Below are 22608 nucleotides of genomic sequence, written 5' to 3'. Positions count from 1 at the left end.
GGCCAGCCGTCCTGAGTGCCGTTGTCGACTCGTATCAAACTAAACCCTTGAAATTTCGCGAAAAAGTGAATTTTCTGGGAAACCCTCAGAAGGCTCGCTCTAGATATGCGGGTGAAGGCACATCCCCACGGGGTACTCGGGTCGTCGGTAAACTTTTTTTTTTCTAATGTCCCTTTCGAAACGAAGGGGGTTTGCCGGCCCGAAAGTGAGTACTCTGGAAATTATTTCACGAAGGCGAGCAGGAGGCGCTGAATGAAGACGACGATTCACAGCGACACAGCCGCTGACGAGCAGCAGGCGCCGCGCTGTGGGTGAGGGGAGCGCAAACGTCGCATCAGAGAACCGAGGGTAAACCGATGACGTCACGCCGTGACTGACATATGGGCTCGCCAATGGCATCCGAGCGCTTTTGTGGAGGCGGTGACCGCTACCTGTGATCTCAGCGCCGATTGTGGCAATCTTCTTGATGGACAAGTGTTCCGACCAATGACAGGGGAGAACTCGGAAGAGGCGGGTACGAGCCGGGGGGGGAAGGACGGGTTTAGTTTAGCTGTTGCGGCGGCGGGGCTACGTTTATTATTAATTTTTTTTGTGCTTTGCGGCCGAGGAGGAGCTGGCTGGCTGGCAGTGGTAGCAGCTGCAGCTGTTTACACAACGGATTCGTTTTTTTTATTTTTTTGGTGGGGTTGGAATCCTGTTTTTTTTTTAAGTTGCGCTGGGTGAGTACGTGTTGCTGTCGGGAGAAGGGTGGCTGGATTATGCACGGTGTATGGGGGTGGTGAGGAGGATAATACGAGCACGGAGGCATTTTTGTTACACACGTTGAGGCGAAAGGACCGAGGCGTACCTGCCAGCCCGCACCGAGGTAAACTGAGCATTGCGCGGAGTGAGGGCGGTGAAAGTGAGTCGACACGACGGACGTGCGCCCGAATGAACTTGTTAATTGCGGTTTTTTCAGTTTGGGGAAACCGACGCCGTCCTTCTGAGCAGTTTAATCCATGTTCTTCTTCTAATTGCAAAAGGTTATCGGGAATCCGCTAGGCTCGGGAGCCACGCATGTGTGGGTGATACGAGGGGCTGTTTGTGTGAGAGAGGAGGCCACACCGCCGGGTAGAAATGCTCTGAACACGACACCCCCCGCCACACGGCCAGTCGTTTTATTTTTATTCCCTGGGTGGACGGTCGTCAGTGAGGCGAACCACGCAGCACCATGTGCACAATGTCAAAAGGGGGAAAAAACGTTTTGTGTGCCTGGTTCGGTAAATACGGCCCGAGTTACCGTAGTGTCTGTAATACCGGGGCCCGTTTTTTGGGGGGGGGCAGCGGCGTCTCGGCAGACACGTCCTTCGTCTGTTAACCCTTCCCTGCCCTTTTGTTTTTGGAGAGAGGGTTAAGAGCCGAGGCATGGAGAGTTGGTTAGAGTTGAGTGCCCTCCCCTCCTCCGCAGGATTAGTTGTTTCCTCGGCCGGGAGCGGGGATGGGACCCCCTCCGAGGCCCGTCCGGGCGCCGGCCCGTGTTTCTCAGCCGGGAGACCCGGTGTGTTTCCCCGGGCGAGTGCGAGTGTCGGCCCTGTGAGCGCGGACCGCTGGCCATCCCGGCGGGTCTCCAGCCCGAGCGCTGGCTGAACCCCGAACCCCCTCCCCAGCCCCGTTTTCGGGATACTTTTAAAAACGACCAGCCGAGGAATTGTTGTTGTTTTTTCTTCTTCTTTTAAACGCCTTTTAGGTGAACAGCGGCGTTGAGCACCGGGCCTTCCTGCCGCTGTCGGAAACGGTTATTATTTTTGTGCGCTTTTTGCTCCAGGCATCCCAGTTTGCTTTAAACTGCGTGCATTGCAGTTTGCCTCGCATCCGGCCCACGTGGGGCGAGAGGCCGTGGGATTTCCCCTTCACCCGTGGGGGGGTGCGCACGTGCTGCAAACCTTGTGTATTGGGGGGGGGGGGGAGTTGAATTTTACTTGAGTGTCCAGAAACTACAAGTGTTATTTTTTTTTTCCTTGCGGTCGTGGAAAGCTTAAGAAAGAGGTCGTGGTTTACAGGGCTGATGTAGGTTGTGTGCAGGTCTGGAGTTCAGCGGGGTGAAGGCTTGAGGCTCACTCCTCTGTCTGGCTCAAGAGGTTACTGCACTGTCTGTGGGAGGTGAGATTCCAAACGTTTGTCCCCAGTGGAATTCATGGGAACATGCCTTAGTGATTTCTTCGGGATTCGTCTGCTGGGTTTAATACAATAGGGGAAGGCGTGGGACAGACCCAGATGGAACTTCACTGGAGCTGTTGGAATCATAACCACTACACAACCACAATGATTTTTCTTTCCAAAAGATCTTTGACCTTTTAGTAGTGGATGAAGTGAACCCTCCACCTAGGAGACACACAGTGATCATTCTGCACCAGCAGCCCCACCTGGGAGACACACAGAGGCCATTCTGGAAGAGGTGTTAGTGGAGCCAGCAGGGGGCGCTCACCCTGCGGTCTGTGTGGGTTCTAATGCCCCAGTATAGTGACGGGGACACTGTACTGTAAACAGGCGCTGTCCTTCGGGTGAGACGTAAAACCGAGGTCTTGACCCTCTGTGCTCATTAAAAATCCCAGGGCGCTTCTCGAAAAGAGTAGGGGTGTAACCCCGGTGTCCTGGCCAAATTTCCCATTGGCCCTTACCAATCATGGCCTCCTAATAATCCCCCTCTATGAATTGGTTTCATAACTCTGCTCTCCTCCCCACTGAGAGCTGGTGTGTGGTGAGTGTACTGGTGCACTATGGCTGCCATCGCATCATCCAGGTGGGGCTGCACACTGGTGGTGGTGGAGGGGATCCCCGTTACCTGTAAAGCGCTTTGAGTGGAGTGTCCAGAAAAGTGCTATATAAGTGTATCAATTATTATTATTATTATTCTGCACCAGCAGCCCCACCTGGGCGACACACAGCAGCCATTCTGGACCAGCAGGCCCACCTGGGAGACGCACAGCAGACCAGGAGTGTAAAACTAAGATCTTTAGTAAGGCCAGTTTGGTCCATAGTGTATTTTAGACCCAACATTGAGGTTAATGCCCCAACTCTTACACACAGCCCACTGGGGTCTTTGATGGCCGTGTAGTCCACAGTTGAACATCTCACCTGAAGAATGGTACCTCCTACTGCAGCTGTCCCTGGTCTGACACTGGTGTGGACATTCAGGCCTGTAGGAAAGGGCGCCTCCTGCAGGTCTGTCGGAGCCACATGTTGCAGCAGGCTGACTCCTGTCCCAGTGCTGACTTGGCTGGACCCTGGCGTGTTAGAGCCGACAGCAATCAGGCTGCGAGGTGATAGTGCTGCAGTTCATGCTTTTGAATTTTATTACATTTTAAATAGTTTTAACTAATCATGCAGTTAAAATGCTATTTACTTTGAGTTGTACATCTGCTGGTACATGTTTGTCAGCCATAGTACTGTCTTACATCAATGTCTTATTGGACACGTTAAGTTGTGAGAATGTAGTTTTAGTTATATTTGTCTCTGGGATCAAGTTCACTTCAGCTTTAGTTCAGTGTTTGGTGCTTGAGAATTAAAATTGCCTCATGAGTTAATGAAGAATCTGTATAGCTAGCCATGCAAAACAATATGATTTTAATTAACCTAAGAACGGAGAATGTGACGTGCCCTCTTGGAGTAATTTATGTAGCCTGGTTGAATCTGGCTTCATTGCATGTGTCCTGCCTGGGACAGACAGCACCTAGAGAATGAGTTGGTCTGTTTCAATAAAGAGCAGACTGGCCTAGAGAAAGTTTTTCTGTGTGATTAAACTGGAGGCAGAGGATTCCTGCACCAGACCAGGCCCAAGACCCTTACAGTACAATCTCTGCGGTGATGACAGTGTGGGAAATTCCAGGGAGAAATAACCTGAGTCGGCAGCATGACTGGAGCTGGTCAACCCGCATATCGTATATCTGCTTGTCTGGACAGAGCTGCACAGAGGTAAAATGGAGCATTGCTCTCCGGTGTCAACACCTTCTGTGGGCCAGCATCTGAGGTGGTGGAACAGAGTGTGGTAGGGGTGTCCTGTTCCGCCCCGAACAGACCTGTCTGTGTGTGACGATCCCACACACACACACGCGATGCAGTACAGACTGTTGGCGTTGCCCAAGCCAACCACACATGGCAGAGTGGTGGAACTGAGATGTGAGGAGGAATCTCCTATAACGAAACGCCAGATTGGATTCAACCATATTGCTCCATGATCATGCATTCATTGTGTTAATGCTTAGGAAGGTCGTGTCCTGACTGCAATGTTTTCATTTTGACAGTCACATTCCATACGCAGAATTAGATTATTATTTGATCCTTATCCTCGTCTATCTTAAATATTTGGTCAATCCCATTCAACTCGAGCATTACTTTTTATCCATCTGATATTGATAATAAAGAATAAGCCTTTATCAGATGCGTTTTTAAAACATTAACAATTTTGGATACTTAGTCTTTCTCGAAACGAGAAAGACTGGACCTCACAACAGAATAGTAAATTACATAGCGAGTTAGAAATGCAGTAATTCACAACAGCTGTATCTAGAAATTGGCATTTGCAACCTGGAAACAGTGTTGCAGCAGTGAAAGTTGTCGAAGATGGTTGTTCCAGATGAAGCAACTATTCTCTGTGCTTTTTAAGTGGTTGTGCAGTTTGTCTTGTGTAGTTACTACTTGTAGCTATGTGGCCTGGAGATCAGAATCCTGTCATTGGATTAGGGTTTAGAGTTGGGATGAAGGCCTTTTGTTTTTACAGGTTTTCCAGAGCTGTAATAATTTTCAAAGCTGCCTGGTGTTGGATGAGTGTGATTCTGACCATTGTCTCCTTTTGGGCATCTTGGGTTGTCATGGTGTCAAACGTCTCTCCTTTATTCACGAGACTGTAAAAAATCAAGCTGAACTGACCCACTCGGCAGACTTGTCACTACTTTTCTCTGATCGGAATCGACTCGGTCTCTTGATTCAGGATGTGCCTTGATCTTCTCAAGACAGGACAGGACCATCTGCAACTCTCAAGCCAAGCCTGTGTTCTCTCTCTCTCGCTCTCGGTGTGTCAGGAGATGAGTCTGCTGTCGAGGCACTTGACGAGTTCAGCAGTGAACAGTGTGAACGAGAGCAGCTTGTTTTTGCAATTACAGTTGACTGATAAGGTCTTTTTACCCCTTTACTCTTTGCCTTTGGACCGGGTGCCAGGTAAAGAGTTACCTGGCTGGAAATGAAGTGAAGTCGGACGTTTCAGAAGAAAGTGTAAAATCTTAGAAAGTGTAAAAGGCTCAGAAAGCAGTCACTTGAGCTTTGCTCTCTTGCTTAATAACTGATTTTCTGCTAGAATAATATAGGCAATGTACTGCATATTGCACTCTTATTGATATCGACTGGGAATTAGTTTATTTGCCATTGAGGAATTCACTTGTGAATGTAGGAGGAAGCCGTGAGTCACTGAACTCCCCGTCGTCGGTGTGCGTGAAAACTTGGTGTTTGAAAAGTGGGGTGTGAAGGCACTGCAGATTTCCTCTTTCGGTTTTCTTGCCAGATAGACAGGTGCACGTTTATTTTCACCCCGAGACGAAAGAAGCTGCTTGCTGTTTTCGCCCAGGCTCTTTCCCATCCTGTGTGCCGGCTCCTGCTCTGTGCCCATCCCCGTAGTCGAGGGTCACCCCCGTGCTGTGGTTTGTCCGGGCTGCAGCCTGCGCTCTCCAGCCCTTCATACCGCCACGGTCCGATGGGGGCGGAGCAGGGAGTGGGAGCTCTGTGGCGCTCTCGGCAGGCTCGTTGTGAGTGTGGCGTGCTGCGCCCGCAGGCCCGGTCCACATGGCGTGTTTCAGTTCCAGCCCGCGCCGGGTTGTAAGCCTGTGGGAGCCGAGTAACCCGTCGGCGCAGCCCGGTGCTCATTATGGAGCGCGGGGGTAATTAGTCCTGGTTTTCCGCGTGTGTGGCACACTGCGTGGTGAGAACAGTGCACAGCGGTCAAGTCCTTGGCAGACGTGTGTAAAGTACTGTTAAATTGTAACCAGGATGGATCTGTGGTATACAAAGATGAAAAGAGAACTTATTGTATGGAAGTCCTAACAAAGACGTGACTTTTCTGTGTTTTTCCTGGATGTTGACGAGCAATATCATTTGCTGAGCACATGCTATTATTCAGGGCAACGTGCAATGTATATATCATGTATACTAGGGACGAGATATCCATCCAGCCATTATAAGAAAGCTGCTCCTTCCTGGTAATGGTTACAGCATCTCAGAGCCTTTAAAAGTGTGAGGCTCTGAGACCTCAGCCCATAACAGGGTGCAAACACGTGCTTATGGAGCAGTTAGAGATTGTAAGTATCTTGGTGCATGACTTTAAAAGGAGGAAGGTACAGTGGTGCTAGAAAGTTTGTGAACCCTTTAGAACTTTCTGATTTTCTGCGTAAATTTGACCTAAAATGTGAGCGAACCCAATAAAACACATAACACAAAAAAATATACTTTTTCATTCATTTATTGATCAAAATGATCCATCACTAAGTGCCTTTGTCGGAAAAAGTATGTGCAGCTCTAGGATTATCAGTTCAGTTAAGGGGATAATTAGAGTCAGGAGTGTCAATCAATGGGATGACAATCAGGTGTGCGTTTGGGTGGCCCTGCCCTATTTAAAAAACATGAACCTGAGTCTTCACCACCAAAGCCTGGTCTTCGCCACACAGGTTTGTAATCGTATGCCATGCCCTTGATCAAAGGAGATTTCTGAGAACCTCAGAAAAAGTTTTTGATTCTCATCAGGCTGGAAAAGGTTACAAAACGATTTCTGAAAACTTTAGGCTTCACCAATCCACTGTCAAGCAGATAGTGTACAAATGGAGAAAATTCAACAACTTTGTCACTCTCCCCAGGGGGGGCCGTCCAACAAAACTCACTCCAAGAGCAAGGCGTATAATATTCCAGGAGATCACAAAGAACCCCAGGTAACGTCTAAGGATCTGCAGGCCTCTCTCGCAATGGTTAATGTCGGTGTTCATGAGTCCACCATCAGGCACACGTTGAACAAGAAGAGTGTGCATGGGAGGATAGCTAGAGGAAGCCACTACTCTCCAAGAAAACATGGCTGCCCGTTTAAAGTTTGCTAAAGGCCACCTGGATGAGCCAGAAGACTACTGGAAGAATGTTCTGTGAATGGATAAATCAAAAATAGACCTTTTTGGCTTAAATGAGAAATGTTGTTTGGCGAAAACCAAACACTGCATTTCAACATAAGAACCTCATCCCAGCCGTGAAACACGGTGGTGGCAGAGGTATCATGGTGTGGGGCTGTTTTGCTGCCACAGGACCAGGACGGCTTGCCATCACTGATGGAGCTATGAATTCTGGATTGTACCAGCAAATTCTTCAGGGGAATGTCGGGGTATCCATCCGTGAACCGAAGCTCAACTGAAGGTGGGTCTTGCAGTAAGACAGTGACCCTAAACACACAAATCAGTCTACCAAAGAATGGTTGAGCAGAAGAAATTTTGCATTTTAAATGGCCGAGTCAAAGTCCAGACCTAAATCCAACAGAAATGTTATGGCAGGACCTGAAGCGAGGAGTTCATGCTAGAAAGCCCCCCAGCATCACTGAGGTGAAGCAGTTCTGTAAGGAGGAATGGGCAAAAATTTCCAAACAGGTGTACAGGACTGATCAAAAGTTTCTGTAAAAGTTTGGTTGAAGTCATTGCTGCTCAAGGGGGTCACACCAGTTACTGAAAGTATGTGAACCTATGATTTTTCCAACAAAGATATTTAATGTTGCATCATTTTGAATAATAAATGAAAAGGTATATGATTGTGTGCTATTTGTTTTATTGGGTTCTCTATCTTTGTGACTTAGATGAAGATCTGATCACATTTTAGGTCAGATTTATGCAGAAATTCTAAAGGGTTCACAAACTTTCTAGCACTTTAATCGAGTCCTCAAAGAGAATACATGCATGGGGAAAACATGCAAACTGCATCACGGGATGCAACAGTTATAAGTTTCTGTGCCTTAAAAATAAATGAGTAATAAAATGATACCAAGCACATACCAATAATGAGAATTCAGCAATAATATAGGCACCCTGTTGGGATTTTGGCAAGTTTATGGTGTAAATGCAATTAGCAAACTGTATTACCAGCTTGAGAAATAAGAACGTGAGTATCTGATGTGCACAAGGAAGAGAAGAGTTGAGGAACGGGAAAGAGTTGGGAGCTGAAGGCAGCGATGTGGAGGAGTGCTGAGGGGCTCTGGACTTGCCGTTGGACAGTTGCGGGTTCATTTGCACCCAGGGATCTGCCGTTGTGTTCTTGATCGTGGTTGCAAGCTCCAGCTGTGGAAATCGGGTCCAAAGTGTCGGCCTCATTAAGCACTGGGAGGTGAAAACAAAGGTTTAAAATTGGTCAGAGCAGTAGAGTGGCAGGGCTGGAGCAGACACAGGTGAGGCTGAGATCAAAGGTAAATAGAGTTTCTCTTGTTATAATATGCCACTTGTAAAACCTGAAAGAGGCCGAACAGCTGCAGTGCCCTGGCTTCCTTCAAGATACCGTTGGATGAGATCCTTGGATAACTTGGCTCTTAAATCCCAAGTGGCCTCCTCCCGTGTGCAGTCCTGGTGATCCCGTGTAGGTCGCTATCCATGCTTTGCTCCCAGGGCCTGTGAAGTACTAGGGATGCATGTGAAGGTTTTCTGGGACTCGGTGTGAGCAGTTTGGACATGAGTGACCCTGGATGGTCTGGATCTGCATCAGGGGGCTCAGGCCCCCACAGTGCAGGTCACATGGGCAGCAGCTGTTTGGCAACTGGTTTTAAGGGTTGCCGCCTGTTGCTCACTAATAGTCGTTTTCCCTTAAAACAGGCATGTGAGTACCAGTGGCAGAGCCAGGGTTTTACGCTTGGGGTGGCATTTTTAAATATTAATTGCCTTCTAAAATAGGAGATACTACAAAAAGGTTTCCTGCTATTCTTCGCTGCACCAGTCGTACTGGTGACCCCTGTTTTACGTGAGCGAGGTGGAACTGAGGCGCATGGTGGGTGGGGTGGATTTGAGGAGGTACTCGCAGCGGACGTACCTCTGGCATGCAGTGCCAGGAAAGACGCTCCAACCCCATTATTTTTCAGTGTACTTTGTGTTTGAGAGCCTCACTGAGCTGCGATGCCGCCGTGTCCCTGAGCCCACATCTCTGGCATCTGTCACTGAGCTGCAAGGGAACAGTTTTCAATGATCTGCTGCATGTTTGCTGACATCGATCATGTGTAATACAGGCCTCATGTGCACTCTTAAACATTTTTAGATGCGTCGTAATTGTTTCTCACGTTTGTTTTCTATGGCTGATAAATCTAAAGCCGATATGGAAGTCGAGGTGATGCCTAGGTAGGTTTGGAAAGTGGAGTGGCCACTGGTGGGGGGCAGAGTCATCGGTGCGACCCTCATACATGGGGTACCCCCTCACAGTAGAAAAATCAGTGAGGGACTGCAAGCCCCCCTGGTTCCTGCAATACCCCAGCGAAACAAGGACGTGGGGGCTCAGCCGGGTGTGTTTCCTTGGTGGGTAGGCCAGTAGTGGGGCTTTTTAATGAATCGGCTCGATGAACTGTGGTTGAGCAGCCGGTGGCATCTAGAGTTAAGATAAGATCACCTTATTGGCCATATACAATTTCTTGTATTAGGAATTTCTTTTCGGATACCCCAGCTTGCTCTCCATGAGACACACGGATACGGAGAGATGCTGGGGGTCAGAGCGCAGGATCTGCCATTTATACGGCGCCCCTGGAGCAGTTGGGGTGAAGGGTCTTGCTCAGGGGCCCAACAGAGTAGGATTCCTCTGCCGGCCGCAGGATATGAACTGGCAACCTTCCAGCCACAGGCACAGATCCTGAGCCACAGAGACGCCGCTCCGCTCGAGACTTGTGTGGAGGCTTCCTGACTCCTGTCTCTTGTCTGCTCTTTTTTGATCTGTGTGCTGAAACACCTCCTGAAGAGGTCCTTAGTGACGTTTTTGGCTAGTTGTGGACCTTCAAGCTAAAGAAAAGGGTTCTTAAGCTCAGCTTGTGTGATTAATATTGTATGCTGGAAAAGGTAAAGATGCTGACCTGTTTTTCCTGACCATACTACTTTTTATGCACAGTTTTAGTTACTGTGTGGTGTCGGGTCCTGCTGCTTTGCTGAGAGTCTAAATGTGAATTCCAGCTAACTTGCCCATAAGATCTTTTTTTTTTACTATGGTTGTTTTCATTTGTAGCAAGAATTACTTCCAGAACTAAGCAGGTTTGAGGTTGTTTGGAATATTACACAATTCATCAGTAGTAAACCCCCTAGAAGAAAGATTTCATGATATTAGATAACCGCAGCTTTTAAAGTAGAATTACTAAATACTGGTTTGCAAAATATCTCGCTGGAAGAGAGGGCACTCATGGAACGCCTGGACCGATTTCCCCAGAAGCCAGTTAACCTTCCAGTATGGGTTTGGACTGTGGGAGGAAACCTGCACAACCCTGGGGGGGGGAGAACATACAGACTCCACACAGACATCACCCAGGAGCTGAACCCAGGGCCACTGCGCTGCAGTGCCGCCTGACTGGTATACATGTACCTGCACTGGATCCAGGTTAGTGGCAGCTCAAGCACTGTAGCTTCTAGCCCTCTGCAGAGGTTTCTTAGTGTTCTCCCCCTTGAACCATGTTGGAGACTATCAGCCTTTACGGGTTTGTTCCTTTATTTTAGCTGGTAGGTTGGTTGAGAACCAATGCGCATTTACAACAATGACCCAGAGACCGAGTTGTCAAGCAGGACGCACCCCTGTGCAGCCTGCGTGGAGAACTGTTCTCGGGAGCGCAACAGCAGCGTCTTGCCTGGGTTTGAACCTGCAGCACTTTGGTGTGATTATAGCAGTTTTAAATCTGCACTAAAGCCCTGATCCTGAAGGCTTCCTGCTGAGCCCTTAACAGTTAAAAGGCAGATTTTGACATGTTTAGTAGCTGAAAACAATCGCTCTTTGGATGAAGTGCCAAAACCTACAGCTTTAGAACAGAATAAAACTTGCTCTACTGGTACCTGTGGACTCAAGTCCTTAACTCAGTTGGAATGAAACCAGCAGATGTGGTTTGAGGAACTCTCTTCAGAGTAGACTACCTTGGTGCAAATCTGTTAATGATCATGGCTTGGTACGCACAGACACAGAATTTTCTCTCTCATTTTCTCTTTTATTAATTGGAAGCCTGACTTCTGGTATGCGTAATCCCTGACAGGACCGTGAGTACCTAATGCAGGCGTGAGCTCAGTACAGCTGCAGTCTCCTGCCCAAGCGAGTGGTGCATGGGGAGAGCTGGGGGGGGTCTCTCTGTCTGCTCAGTAGTGGGGTTGCATGACTGAGTTGTGGGGAGATGGAGGCTTTGTTTCCTGTCTTGCTAGAAACATCCTCCATTTACCTGCCTGTGTGAGCACAGAGTTTCCTGTTTATCTGCTCTGTACTCCCCCAAGCAAGCTGCTTCATGGCTGTGGAGCTTAGTTCTGGTTTTGTCAGTGTCGCCCCTTGTTTTCCCTTGTATTGAAATGTGCTGAAGCGGTTATCTGCATCACATGCTTGTACGTGTGCATGTGGTGTATATCTGACCGGGCGACGTACTTTCTGTTGCATCTGCGTTGTGCCTGCAGTGACGTTCCAGTACCGGTAGGGGCTGCGTGTGACCAGTGCAGCTTCTTCGTCAGGAGTGTTTCTTAATGCAGTGTTCATCTTGAATGCTTGACCTTTGTCCACAGTGCAACAACAACAAAGGACAGGAAGTGCTATTGAAGTATCAAACCTGCACAGGTTATAGCAAAATTTAATACACACTCTGTTGCTGGTGTAGCATGGGGCGCAGGAGAAGTGAGGCAGATGTCCCCAGTCTGGGGTTGGGAAAAACCTTGTCCTCTCTGTAGAGTGTAGGAAGCCTCCCAAGTTCTTCAAAATAAAATTTGTGCCAGTGGGCATGCAAGCACTGCTTAAGGTTTACAAAAATGCTTTAATCATGTAACAGACTTAAAGCTGTTCCACTGCTGTGTAGTCAGGCAGGGCCACCTGTCTCACCACAACTCGTATAGGGGCCTCCCAAGAAGTAGTAAAACAATATTAAGGCAAAGAAAAGCTGGAAGTTGTGCCGTTATGTGGGTGAAAAGAAGCAAGGGGACATGTCAGCCCCACCTACAGGACTGATGTAAATGTATTTTTCTAAAACAGGTTTCCTTACCTCTGTTTTAGTGATGCTGCTGAGATATGAACTGTAATTTAAGCCTTTGTCATTTTACGGGTCACCATTACTGTACAAGCAGCCGTGTGGATCGGTGGTCAGTCACTTTGCAGCCCTGTTGACCAGAGAAAGAAACACGAGTGACTTGATGGGTTTGTCAGTGCTGCTGTGGTCTGTGATAACCCATTGCTGCCTGTTCTGTATGTTTTAGGTGGTTTAAAACAGAATTTTCAATTGTAATAGAACTGAAAAGGAAAAAGAGAATGTAGGCATAGTTACGCTGTTTTAATTGTCTGCATGTTCAGAACATCATTTTATCTGGATTATATTGGGTTGACTGCAAAGGTACCGTCTGTGCCGTAATGTTAAATAGAGGTTTAATAGTGGTTTGTGTTCTGTACCGTTTTGTCCTGCATGAAGATTGCTTGCTGGCTTTCAGTTCAACAACCTTGTCTGAGGAGTGACAACAGATCTAAGTGCTGTGTGCATGTAAGTGCTTTTGTCTTAAAATACTGAATGTCTCCCATCTCCTTGCTTTGTGTGTTGAGGGCAGTTGTTGTTTGTGGACAGCAAGGGGCATGCGTGTATCTCGAGGAAGCTGGGAGAGTTTTCAGACCTGCAGTGTCTCGTATGCAGACCAGGGTGCCTGCACACCTCTTCCTCCCCTTGCAGATTTGCTCGTCTCTGCGGTGTTTTAGTGGATGAGATGGTGAGGGTTAAGTAGAGAGGGAGCTGTAATAATGAGCAGCCCTTTTGCACGACTTTGGCGCTTCCAGTGACAGCAGTGGGCGAGAGATGTTGCTGAGGTGGTGTGTCCTGTCAGCAGCTGCTTTGTTTGTCCACTCCACTGTGGCCCCCTTTACCACTGAGTCCCCTCTGAGGCCAGTCTGCACTGCTGATGGGGCTGTTTTTAATCTTCACACAGGCACAGGCTCCGGCGTTTTTCTCCTGCATGCATCTCTCACTGTAAAAGCAAACCGAGATACGCTGAGGCCCAGCTCACGGTCTGCTTGCACCCTGGAGAACACAGGAAGTGATGTCATCTAATTTCTAAGGAGAGTGGTTTTCGGCACAGCTTCATGACTCAGTGTGTTTTCATGCGTGTACTAGCTTGTTCTGTGTGCACGTGCTAGGTTAAAGGTGCTGAGCAAATTGAGGGAAAAGGTTATTGATTTTGATTCAAGTAGTCTTATAATTGATCTGTTTTTCCATTTAATAATTCAGAGAAAAGCAATCTAATTTAATGTACTGCCACAAAATGCTAAATTCAGAACGAAATAAGAAAACTCTTCTATGAACTTTAACCTGTATTTGCAAAATAAACAAACTCGGTGCTCTTGAAACATGATTTTTCTTGCCTTGTGTTTTGCAGAATCCATCACCTGTTTTTGTAGCCCGTTTTCCAGCTATGTCCTGCTTGATTGATATTGGGGCAAGTCCAACAGGTAGAACACACACCTGTGGGTTGTAGCTTTGAGGTGCCACAACCAACTAGCTACAGAAACTGGCTAGAAGTTAAAAGAATGCGCAGAGCTAGAAAAATGTTTGGAAAACTAAGTTTATTTTCATAAACTTCAGTCGTTCCTAAGAACCAAAAGCAGAACAAGGTTTATTGGTGTAGCTTCTTCCTTTTGTTAGTTCCTGGTCTCTCTCTCGCTCTCTCTCTCTCTGATCCCTCTCCATGTTGGCGTTTATTCACGAGGACAAGTGTAACTCATCAGGGCAGTTTCTCTTCTTCAGAGCTACATTTCCTAAACAGAAGAGCGGTTACAAAGATGAAAAGGATGCCTTCCATAAAATCACTTCCCCAATAACATTCTCAATTGCGATCTACATACTGCAGCGCAAGTTCATGGTTTATGTAAAGATATACATTACACTTTTACATAGACACGATCCAGAATTATTTTATTAAATTTTCTATACTGTACAGTTAAACACTTTGTTTTACAGTAAACAGCACTGCTTTATTTTTGAAAGTAGTATATGTCCCAAGAAGCTCAGTGTGTACATGGTTTTAAGTCCGAATGCTGATGGAAATATAAGCACTGTCCGAGCATTTTTGGGCTGAAATGGAAAAATGTCATGTTTCCATGAAGCTGTTATGTTATGGCTTCAGTCTTTGCTGCTCAGTACAATGGGAGAAAAGTGAATTTCACCGTATAACCCTAAATGTTTCATTGTATCTCATATTATTTTTTTCTCCCTCCGTCTCATGTCCCTGACTCCTCTCCATCCCCTTTTTATGCTGTGCCTCCATATGCACACGTGAATTTAAATTATTACATTTCTCTTCACTCTTCATTTCTACAGCCGTAAACGATATAATAGCTGTGGATAAGAGGATGACGTAAATGTGTTTGGGATACATTGGTTCATGGTTCGTTTGTTAATATTGGATCATGAGCAGTTTCTGCAGAGTGCGGGGCTGCTGTCCTGGGTCTGTTGTCAGGGTTGTCTGTGTCAGGTAGCTGAGGTTTCCTGGCTCTCCCGTCCTGGGTCCAGGTTCCAGGCTCCAATGTCCCGGGCCGTCAGGACCTGCAGAACATTATCGGAGAAATTTGCGCATGTTGGGACAGTGAACTGAAATTTGTATTTCAGATCAAAGGGTTAATATGAGGCAAAACTAGCGAATTTGGTTTCTCAGTTGCGGGGTCACTGTACACTCATGTATGTGTGACGAGCGACTGCACGTATGCGAGTTGTGTAACATTATTACTGTTAAACGGGAACTGAAACGCTATTTTTATATTTTGAGGTTAGAGAGAATCAGCATCGACAAGTGCATTTTAAACCAAAATAAAAGTGAAATATACACAGTAACTTGTAAAACCTCAAATTTACATCACAAAATAGACCCTAATGTCCAGGTATGCACAGCGCTGTATTCTGTGATTCAGAACGAGGCTACAGAACGTCTGGTGGTGTGTTACAGTCTTGTGTTGTTAACACGCAGGCTTGTGGACACATCCCTTTTAATAGACGTATGGCTCTGGAGTTCAAGACGGTCTTGCCAACACATCTGCATGCAGATCACACCGAAACATTTCTGAGGTGAAATGTCTGCTGCGCAATCTGTACTTATTCACTCGTACGTCAATTACATTAGTCACTACGGTGACTAGTGAGCAGGAAGGGCTGCATCACGTCGCGATTCGTGAGGACTCTCACCCGTGGCCAGACCAGGGGTTCTCAACAACATGGTGACTTACAGTACTTTCACAAAGTTTACGATCATGTGCTTCATTTGGAGTGTGTGAAATACTGCATAACCTTAGTTCCAGAGAAATTTGGACTACAGTCCCTCTGTAAAACCCATTAATGGTTGTCTGTCAGTGGGTGAACTTAAAAAGCATATTGCACAACAGGAAATCCTGAATAGAAAAACCTCCACTTCATCACACATCAACAACAGTTAAAGTCAGAACAGGTTTTAACATTTTAGCAGTGGAAAGGACTGTCTCTAGTGTGCAGGAATAGAAGGTTTGGCCCTTTGTGTTGAAGAACATGAGGTGGCATGATTGATAAAAGGGTTGATTATCTTCATTATCCCAGCTCTCGACGAGGAGGGGGCTGCCGCATGAGTCGTTTCTCAAGGGCGGCTGTGCTCTTGCCTGTTTCTGTCATTTCTCTCTGTAGCTACTGCAGCTGCTGCTCGTATAGCGCGGGCAGACACAGGGCAGGCCTGTGCGGGGTCCGAGAGATCTCGGAGGACTCGATTGTGAGTGACCTGACTCGCAGCCTCTCCCGTGTGCTGGGTTTCACCTGCGCTCTGCCACAGTCCCTGCAGTGCTGCCAGCGATGAGGCCATGGGGCTTCTGGGAATGGTTAGAGTTCGGCATTTCTTTGGCTAGCTGGCAGAACTGTTTGCTTCCTTAGGGAAGGGAAATGCTACAATTTAGAGGTTCTTGAGACATGCTGTTTGCCGTTTAAGTTTCCATCGTTCATAAAAAGCCAGGTGTCCGTGTCGTGCCGTGCTGCGCTGCAGTGATTGTGTCCTGCTCGATCGTCCTGGATCCCCGAAGAGGCCCTTTCCCGCCAGGGACAGCTGTGAGCGTGACGTTCCTTGTCCCCGGTTCCCACAGAGCCGGCAGAGATGAACGGGCCTGAGGTCGCCAAGACGCCGGGGGGTGGCAGCGCGCCAGGGAAGGAGGAGCCGGTGACCAACGGGCACAGGGAGAGCGAGCCCAACCCCTTCGCGGAGTACATGTGGATGGAGAACGAGGAGGAGTACAACCGGCAGGTGAGTGTACCCTAACTCTCCGCGCCACGTGCTCCGTTGCAGGGCGAGGAAGAGCACCAAAAATCCTGGCTCGCATGCAGGCAGGCCACTTAATCTCTTCAGTCTGGAGCAGAGGAGGAAGAGAAGAGGATTCATCCACGTGTACAGAATCCTGACCTGTCCCTGTGGACAAGTTCACCTTGGGGGGATGGTTTCACACGGGTGACAGAAACCTGATGGGAAGTCATTTGGGACAGAGAGCCTGACATGCTTGTGCGCGCTGGGAGAACTCCTGTGGTGTGTAACAGCTCATGCTGCCGTGTGGTACGTTATTTCAACGGGTGCATAAAACTATATAAGCCTCGTACAATTTCCAAACGGCCGTGTGCGTTGAGCTCCGAGAGGTTACAAAGGAGAGGAGGACTTGTGAGGGCTGGTTGATTGAGAGTCTCGTTTGTGTTGCGGCGCACTGTCATGTGTGACCGATCTGCAAGGCTGCAGGTTTGTTGCGCAACCTAATAAAGCCAAATGAACAAGTCTTGGGTGTCAACCCAGATTCTGCGCTACTTCAGACCTAACCGGTTCTGGTCTAATTAATCACTCCACAGCTAATTGTTACGTCCAGGAGGCAGCGATCTGGTGTGTGCCTAGACACTACACTGTTATGCTCTTTGTGAAATACCTTTGTCTGGGTTTCTTCTAAGTAAACATCATTGAATTTTGATAACTGCATACTTTGTGTCTGGTTCAAAGCTTGCTTAAAGGCCTTTACCCAGAAATGGGGAAACAAAGAAAGCTTAGATGAGCAAACAGAGAAAGAAGCCCTTTACATGTGTACCTGGATACTGCTTTGCGCGTCATGCTAATTGCGGTCAGGGCTTCCTGCCAGTTGTTCCGCACAGCTGTTAAGGGTAATTGGCCACCAAAGACGGAGACTCAAAGGTCAGTTTAAAATTATATGACTTATCTGATTATAAGACGGGAGGCACGGATCCCCTCCAGGTTTCTTTCATCTGCCCTTTCGTTGACTGCTCTGTGACGCCTCTTCTTTTTCTTGGCAACAGTGGGGAAAATGCCAGGATTTTTCCCCCCGCTTTCTCCCAGGTTCCTCCCACTGCAGCTGCCTGTCAGTCGTGCCTGAACCTGCCTTGGGCCTGTGTGGGATCATCGGGGAGAGTTGAGCTTCTGCTCCCTGCTTGTACCCCCTGCCCTAGTGGTGCTGAGGATCGGCCCATCACAGGCGGTACCAGAGCGGCTGACGGGCAGACTGCAGCCCCTGTTCTCCGGGCTGAGCGGGGAACTTCGCCCTGCAGCCTGCTTTCACAGGCCAGCCGGTCCAGGCAGCGGCAGCAGCCGAGGCCCTGCGGCTGACAGAGCCACAGGAATCCCCTGTCTACCCTGCGGCTTATTGCTTCCTTCTTGCCTATAGCGTGGTAATGTGTTCTGTGTGATTTTCTCTTGTTTCGTGGTCTTTTTTTTTCCCCATCCAATTCCAAATACTTCAGTGATATGAAAATACTCCCCCACCCCCCACGGTTAAAAGTTTTAAAAAAAGAAGGGCTTGGGGACGACGATCAGTGTTGCACTCGTGGAGTTTTCGTGAATTTCGTGCGGTGTGTTGTGGTTGCACTGCCCAGCCAGGCTGTTGTCACCTTAGCAGGGGGGGACGACTGCTTGGTTACACAGAGGACATTGAAGCTTTGAAATACAAAAGCCAATGCTAGCTAAGAGCTTAAGGAACTTTTACGTTGTCAGTGAAAGAGCCTTTGCTCTCTTCCCAAGTGAAGATGGTTCACTTTTGGTACTTTTGTGGTTTTATTACAAGAAATTAATTACGTAAGAAGTGACCAGGTGTGGATGTAAAATACGGATGGACTGAAATGCTTTCCCCCTCTCTCCCTCACACCTAGAGAAGGCTCCACAGCCGAAACAGTTTTTCCTTCCCTTTCAGCTGGATTAAACCTTTACCTTGTCTTTTACAGCCTATGCATGCTGACCCAACTCCCTACTTGATATGCTGCACAGGTTGTGCCAAAGTATTGTGGGCTTGGAAATATGAGAAATTGCTCCCAAGTTACAACAAAATGTTTTTTTTGACAGACGGGCAGAAAAGTAATAGAAGTAGAACCATTGACGTGGAGCTTTTTCCAAAAGAATGTATGAACCATAACATGCTGCTAGGTTAACCTTGAAAACTTAAAAAATAACACGTACAATACACACAGCTGCCAAATGCCAAGAACTTAACCAACAGGAACATTTTATGTAAACTTCCTTCTGTCCATCTGCATCTGAATACCAGATTGGGTACTGATAGGTTTGCAGTTTTTCGAAAGGCCAGAAATACCAGCACACCGCCATTGAGCTTTCAGGCTGTTATGTACGTACACAATTATCGCTGCCCATTGTGGTGTCGTAGGCAAAAGGGAGCTCTTTACACAGGATGGGGTTGTAAAGATCGGGGAGGAATATTTTATTCACTACTGTGTATTGTTGTATGCAAGAAAGGGGCCATGGTATTTTGTAATTGCTGTTCTACTTAATTCTGCAACAATTATATCAGTTATTGAATCAGCAGGAATGTGACATTTGCTGCACACAGTAATTAATTGCCAGAATTGATGCTTAAACATTCTATTTCCATTAAAAACCAGTCTTAAAAGCTCATGTCTCAGTGTCCCAGTTTCGATGTGGGACATGTTTCACTTAAATATGAATGAGAAATAAAAGGTGCAAAAACTTTGCATCAGCAGAGCCTTGCAAATGTATTCAGACTCTTATGTTGTCCCAGTTTGTGAAATTATGAAACCATACACATTATGGACAACAGTTTTCAGGTCTTTTTACAGATTTGTGTTAGAATTTAAATCAGAACTTTGTCTGGACCCTTCAAGAACGTCCACTTTCTTGTTTTTAAGCCACTCCGGTGTAGCTTTTTCCTGCAAGATTTGCCAGTGCTTTGCTCCGTCTGTTCCCATCAGTCCTGACAGGCTCCCCAGTCCCTGCTGAGGAGATGCAGAACTATAACAATGCTCCACCATGGTTGACCGTAGGGATGGTGTTGACAGACACCCTGTGTTGGATTTATCTCATGTAATGCACATCATTTAGTCCAAAAAGCTCCAGTTTTGTCTTGTCTGGCTAAAAACCTTTTGCCATGTTTGCAGTATCTCTTAGGTGCTCTGTTGCAAACTTTTTAAAGGTGTTTTTTAGTTCCGTACAAGCTCCTTTGTGGAGTGACTGGAATATAGGCGATACAAGGCTATATTCTCTCCCTCACAGAGCTGGCCTTAGAGTAGCACCTCTCACAGGTTTCCTCCTTACCTGGCTGCTTGGTGTGGAGGGACAGCCTGGGTGAATTCCACTTCTGAGTGATAATCTTCACCATGTTATAAGAGCAAATATGATGTCTTTGAAATAATTTTGTTCCCTTCTCCTTATATATGTACCATTATGCAACTTTGATTTGTTTTGAAATCTCCTTGGTCTTCGTTGTTGATTCTTTACTAAAAAAAACACTCACTACTTGACTGAAGGGCGTTATGTAGACAGGCGTGCTTTATTCTCAAAATCATGGGACCCACTGGGATTACACACAGAGGGCACTCATCTGTGTGGCTCCAGGTAATTTTGCCCCTCTGGATTTTTAGATTTGCCACAGCAACGGGTTTGAATACTTCTGTAATCATGATGTTTGAAGTGACAGGAAGCTTTAAAGCAACAGGATGCGAAACTGTAAGGTTCCAAGCACTTCTGCAAGGCTCTCTGTTTTCTTATGGCCATTTTCCTATGAAAGTAACTTTACTGCATGTTTCTTTAAAAAAATGTCGCAATGCTGTGCTTTAAGCTGTAGTCATCTTGCCACAAGAACTTCCAACTTGGAAAAATATCCAAAATCCGTTTCTTTTCCTGGCCTGGAAGAAAGGCTTTTGTCCCCTAGAGCCAAAGGTAGCTCATTTCAAAGAGCTGCTGGTCACGGTCGGTCTGTCTGATGGAGCCTGACCCCCTGCGCAGCACGCCCATGTAAACCTGCCCGCTGATGGGGTCTGTAAGTGGCCACAAAGGAGGGAGGGGGTGCCAAGCGGTTTTCCCAGAGACGTCACACCAGCTCATTCCCTAGGGGGGTGAGGGCTGTCACATTTTTTAAATAGTTTCTTCAGGTAACACGAACTGTGGCGTTTCACTCGGCTGGCAAAACCTGTGCACAGCTCAGCACACATTACACCACATCAGGCTCGGGTGAGGGCAAGAGCACTCGTGGCTCTTTTCCCCCATGAGCCTCTGTCTCGCGGCTGGTAGGTTCTCCACTCCTGTGCAGCGGGGCGCAGGAGAGAGGTGCTTGCCTTGACGCCCCCATGTCGCCGCCCCTTTCCCGCGCAGGTGGAGGAGGAGCTCCTGGAGCAGGAGTTCCTGGAGCGCTGTTTCCAGGAGATGCTCGACGAGGAGGACCAGGATTGGTTTATTCCAGCGCGGGACCTCCCCTCGGGGGTGGGGCAGCTCCAGCAGCAGCTCAACGGCCTGTCTGTCACCGACGGCAGCACAACCGAGGACATCGTGGTGAGTGGCCTCGGCCCCCGCGCGGCGCTCCCCGCTCACTCGCTCGCTGTGTCTGCTGCAGGGCCCCGCGCGGCACTGGGCTCTTCGCATGCTTCCTCTGCCTGCTCTCGCCCTGTGCGGGCAGCATGTGTAGGTTGTCTTCAACGGGGACTGAAAGCTTTTCGCTCTTCCCTGTATTGCCGAGTGATATTTCTGTCCACGCTTTGTCAAATCGATCCGTCTAGGGAGGGGAGGTCTTTCACTCCATCCTTGTCCACATTCCTGCCGCAGGTCGCTGACCACAGCGGCCAGCGGTCATTCACTGCTCTGGACAGTGGCCTGCGCCCGCTCAGCGTCCTGTAGCCCTCGGAATGGGAGCCAGAGCTTGGCTTGGACAGCATTTCCACCAAAATAAAATCGGAGCTGAAATGCATGTTTTTCAGATGTTTTGCCGCACCAGGGTGCTTGATGATTTATTACATCGATTCAGCCTTTTGAAATAAAAATGGCATGAAATGTGTGTTATAGTGTGTGAGCCCTTCAGTCCAGCTCGTCATACACCCTGTGCAGCCTGCTCTAGGGCCATTTGGAAAAAACGTAAAAGGCTGTTGCATAGGGAAAAATGTTTAATTATAAGCTTTAAAAATAAACTCGACGGTGCTTGATTCTATGCGGAAACTCAATTGTACCTTTTTTTACAACAAGACTGAGGAAGCCAGAGGACAGCTGAAGACTATTCTTGGCAGTTAGGGTTTGACAATTTCACTTCTGCCTCCGTCACTCTCGCCCCCCATCAGTCTCGCTCTGTTTTCTGTTCTGCAGCGCAAGAGCAGCTTGAACCCTGAAGCGAAGGAGTTTGTGCCGGGAGTGAAGTACTAGGACAGCCGGGACCCGGAGAGGCCCCTCTAAAAAGACTCTGGTGTCCGGTGTGACATCGGCCACATGCTGCACAAACTCGGGACTGGGAATTGACACATTGAGGAAAAAGAATTCTATAAGCTTTTTATTTCCATTTGTTTCCATGTGTACTTTTTGGAAGGGTGGGTGGGTGGGGGAGGGATCAGTATTAAAGAAATACTGTAGTTACACGAGTTACGTAAACAGTAGAACAAACCGTTTTTTTAAGTCAACGAGCTGATCGCAGATGGGTTGTCTGGTTGAGAAGAGGGGTGGCAGTTGGACGCAGGCCTGGATGAGTTTTTGGGGTTTGTATCTGTTCCGTGGGCGGGGCTGGTGGGGAGAGGGGTGTTGCTCGGCGCAGTGGAGGTGCTTGGCCTGTGTACGGGGGCAAACACACAGGATTTGTGCGGAGATTTACAGAATCTTCTTCCATCTAAGTCTAAATTCCGTTCAAAAACAAAAAAAAACCAATAAAGGTAAAAGGTACCTCATTTCGACCTCTTCCTGTGCCCTGTTTTTCTCTCTTTCTCTGTCTCTGCCGTGTGTGTGCCGGGTGCCAGAGGGAGTCCTGCTCTCCCTGTATCCCAGGAGTCTGCTCCCTCTCCCGTCAGTCCTGTGCCCTTCCGGAAAGGCAGAGCGCGGCTGTCATCTTGCAGTTGATGCGGAGAGCAAGCTGCGTGCTGTCCAGAGCTGCCGACCTGGGCTGGTTCCCTGGGCCCCAGAGCCAAGA

General features: G+C 47.8%; 1 protein-coding gene across 2 annotated transcripts; it reads left to right on the top strand.

Annotated features, from left to right (window-relative positions):
• The first annotated feature begins 516 nt into the window (after positions 1–516).
• On the top strand, positions 517–22369 carry paip2b (poly(A) binding protein interacting protein 2B). Of its 2 annotated transcripts, none has more exons than XM_088638882.1 (4): positions 517–719; positions 16306–16463; positions 20823–20999; positions 21801–22369. In XM_088638882.1, the coding sequence occupies exons 2-4, from the start codon at positions 16317–16319 to the stop codon at positions 21855–21857; spliced, it is 381 nt and encodes a 126-aa protein (XP_088495008.1). In that variant the 5' UTR covers positions 517–719; positions 16306–16316; the 3' UTR covers positions 21858–22369. The 2 variants fall into 2 exon arrangements, with proteins under 2 accessions (XP_088495008.1, XP_088495019.1); XM_088638893.1 differs by lacking the exon at positions 517–719 and adding an exon at positions 726–865.
• The last annotated feature ends 239 nt before the right edge of the window (positions 22370–22608 follow it).

Source organism: Lepisosteus platostomus, chromosome 1 (genome assembly GCF_059453375.1).
Source record: "Lepisosteus platostomus isolate fLepPlt1 chromosome 1, fLepPlt1.hap1, whole genome shotgun sequence".
In the NCBI taxonomy this organism is placed as follows: Eukaryota; Metazoa; Chordata; class Actinopteri; order Semionotiformes; family Lepisosteidae; genus Lepisosteus; species Lepisosteus platostomus.
This window is presented reverse-complemented; position numbering and strand designations above follow the sequence as displayed.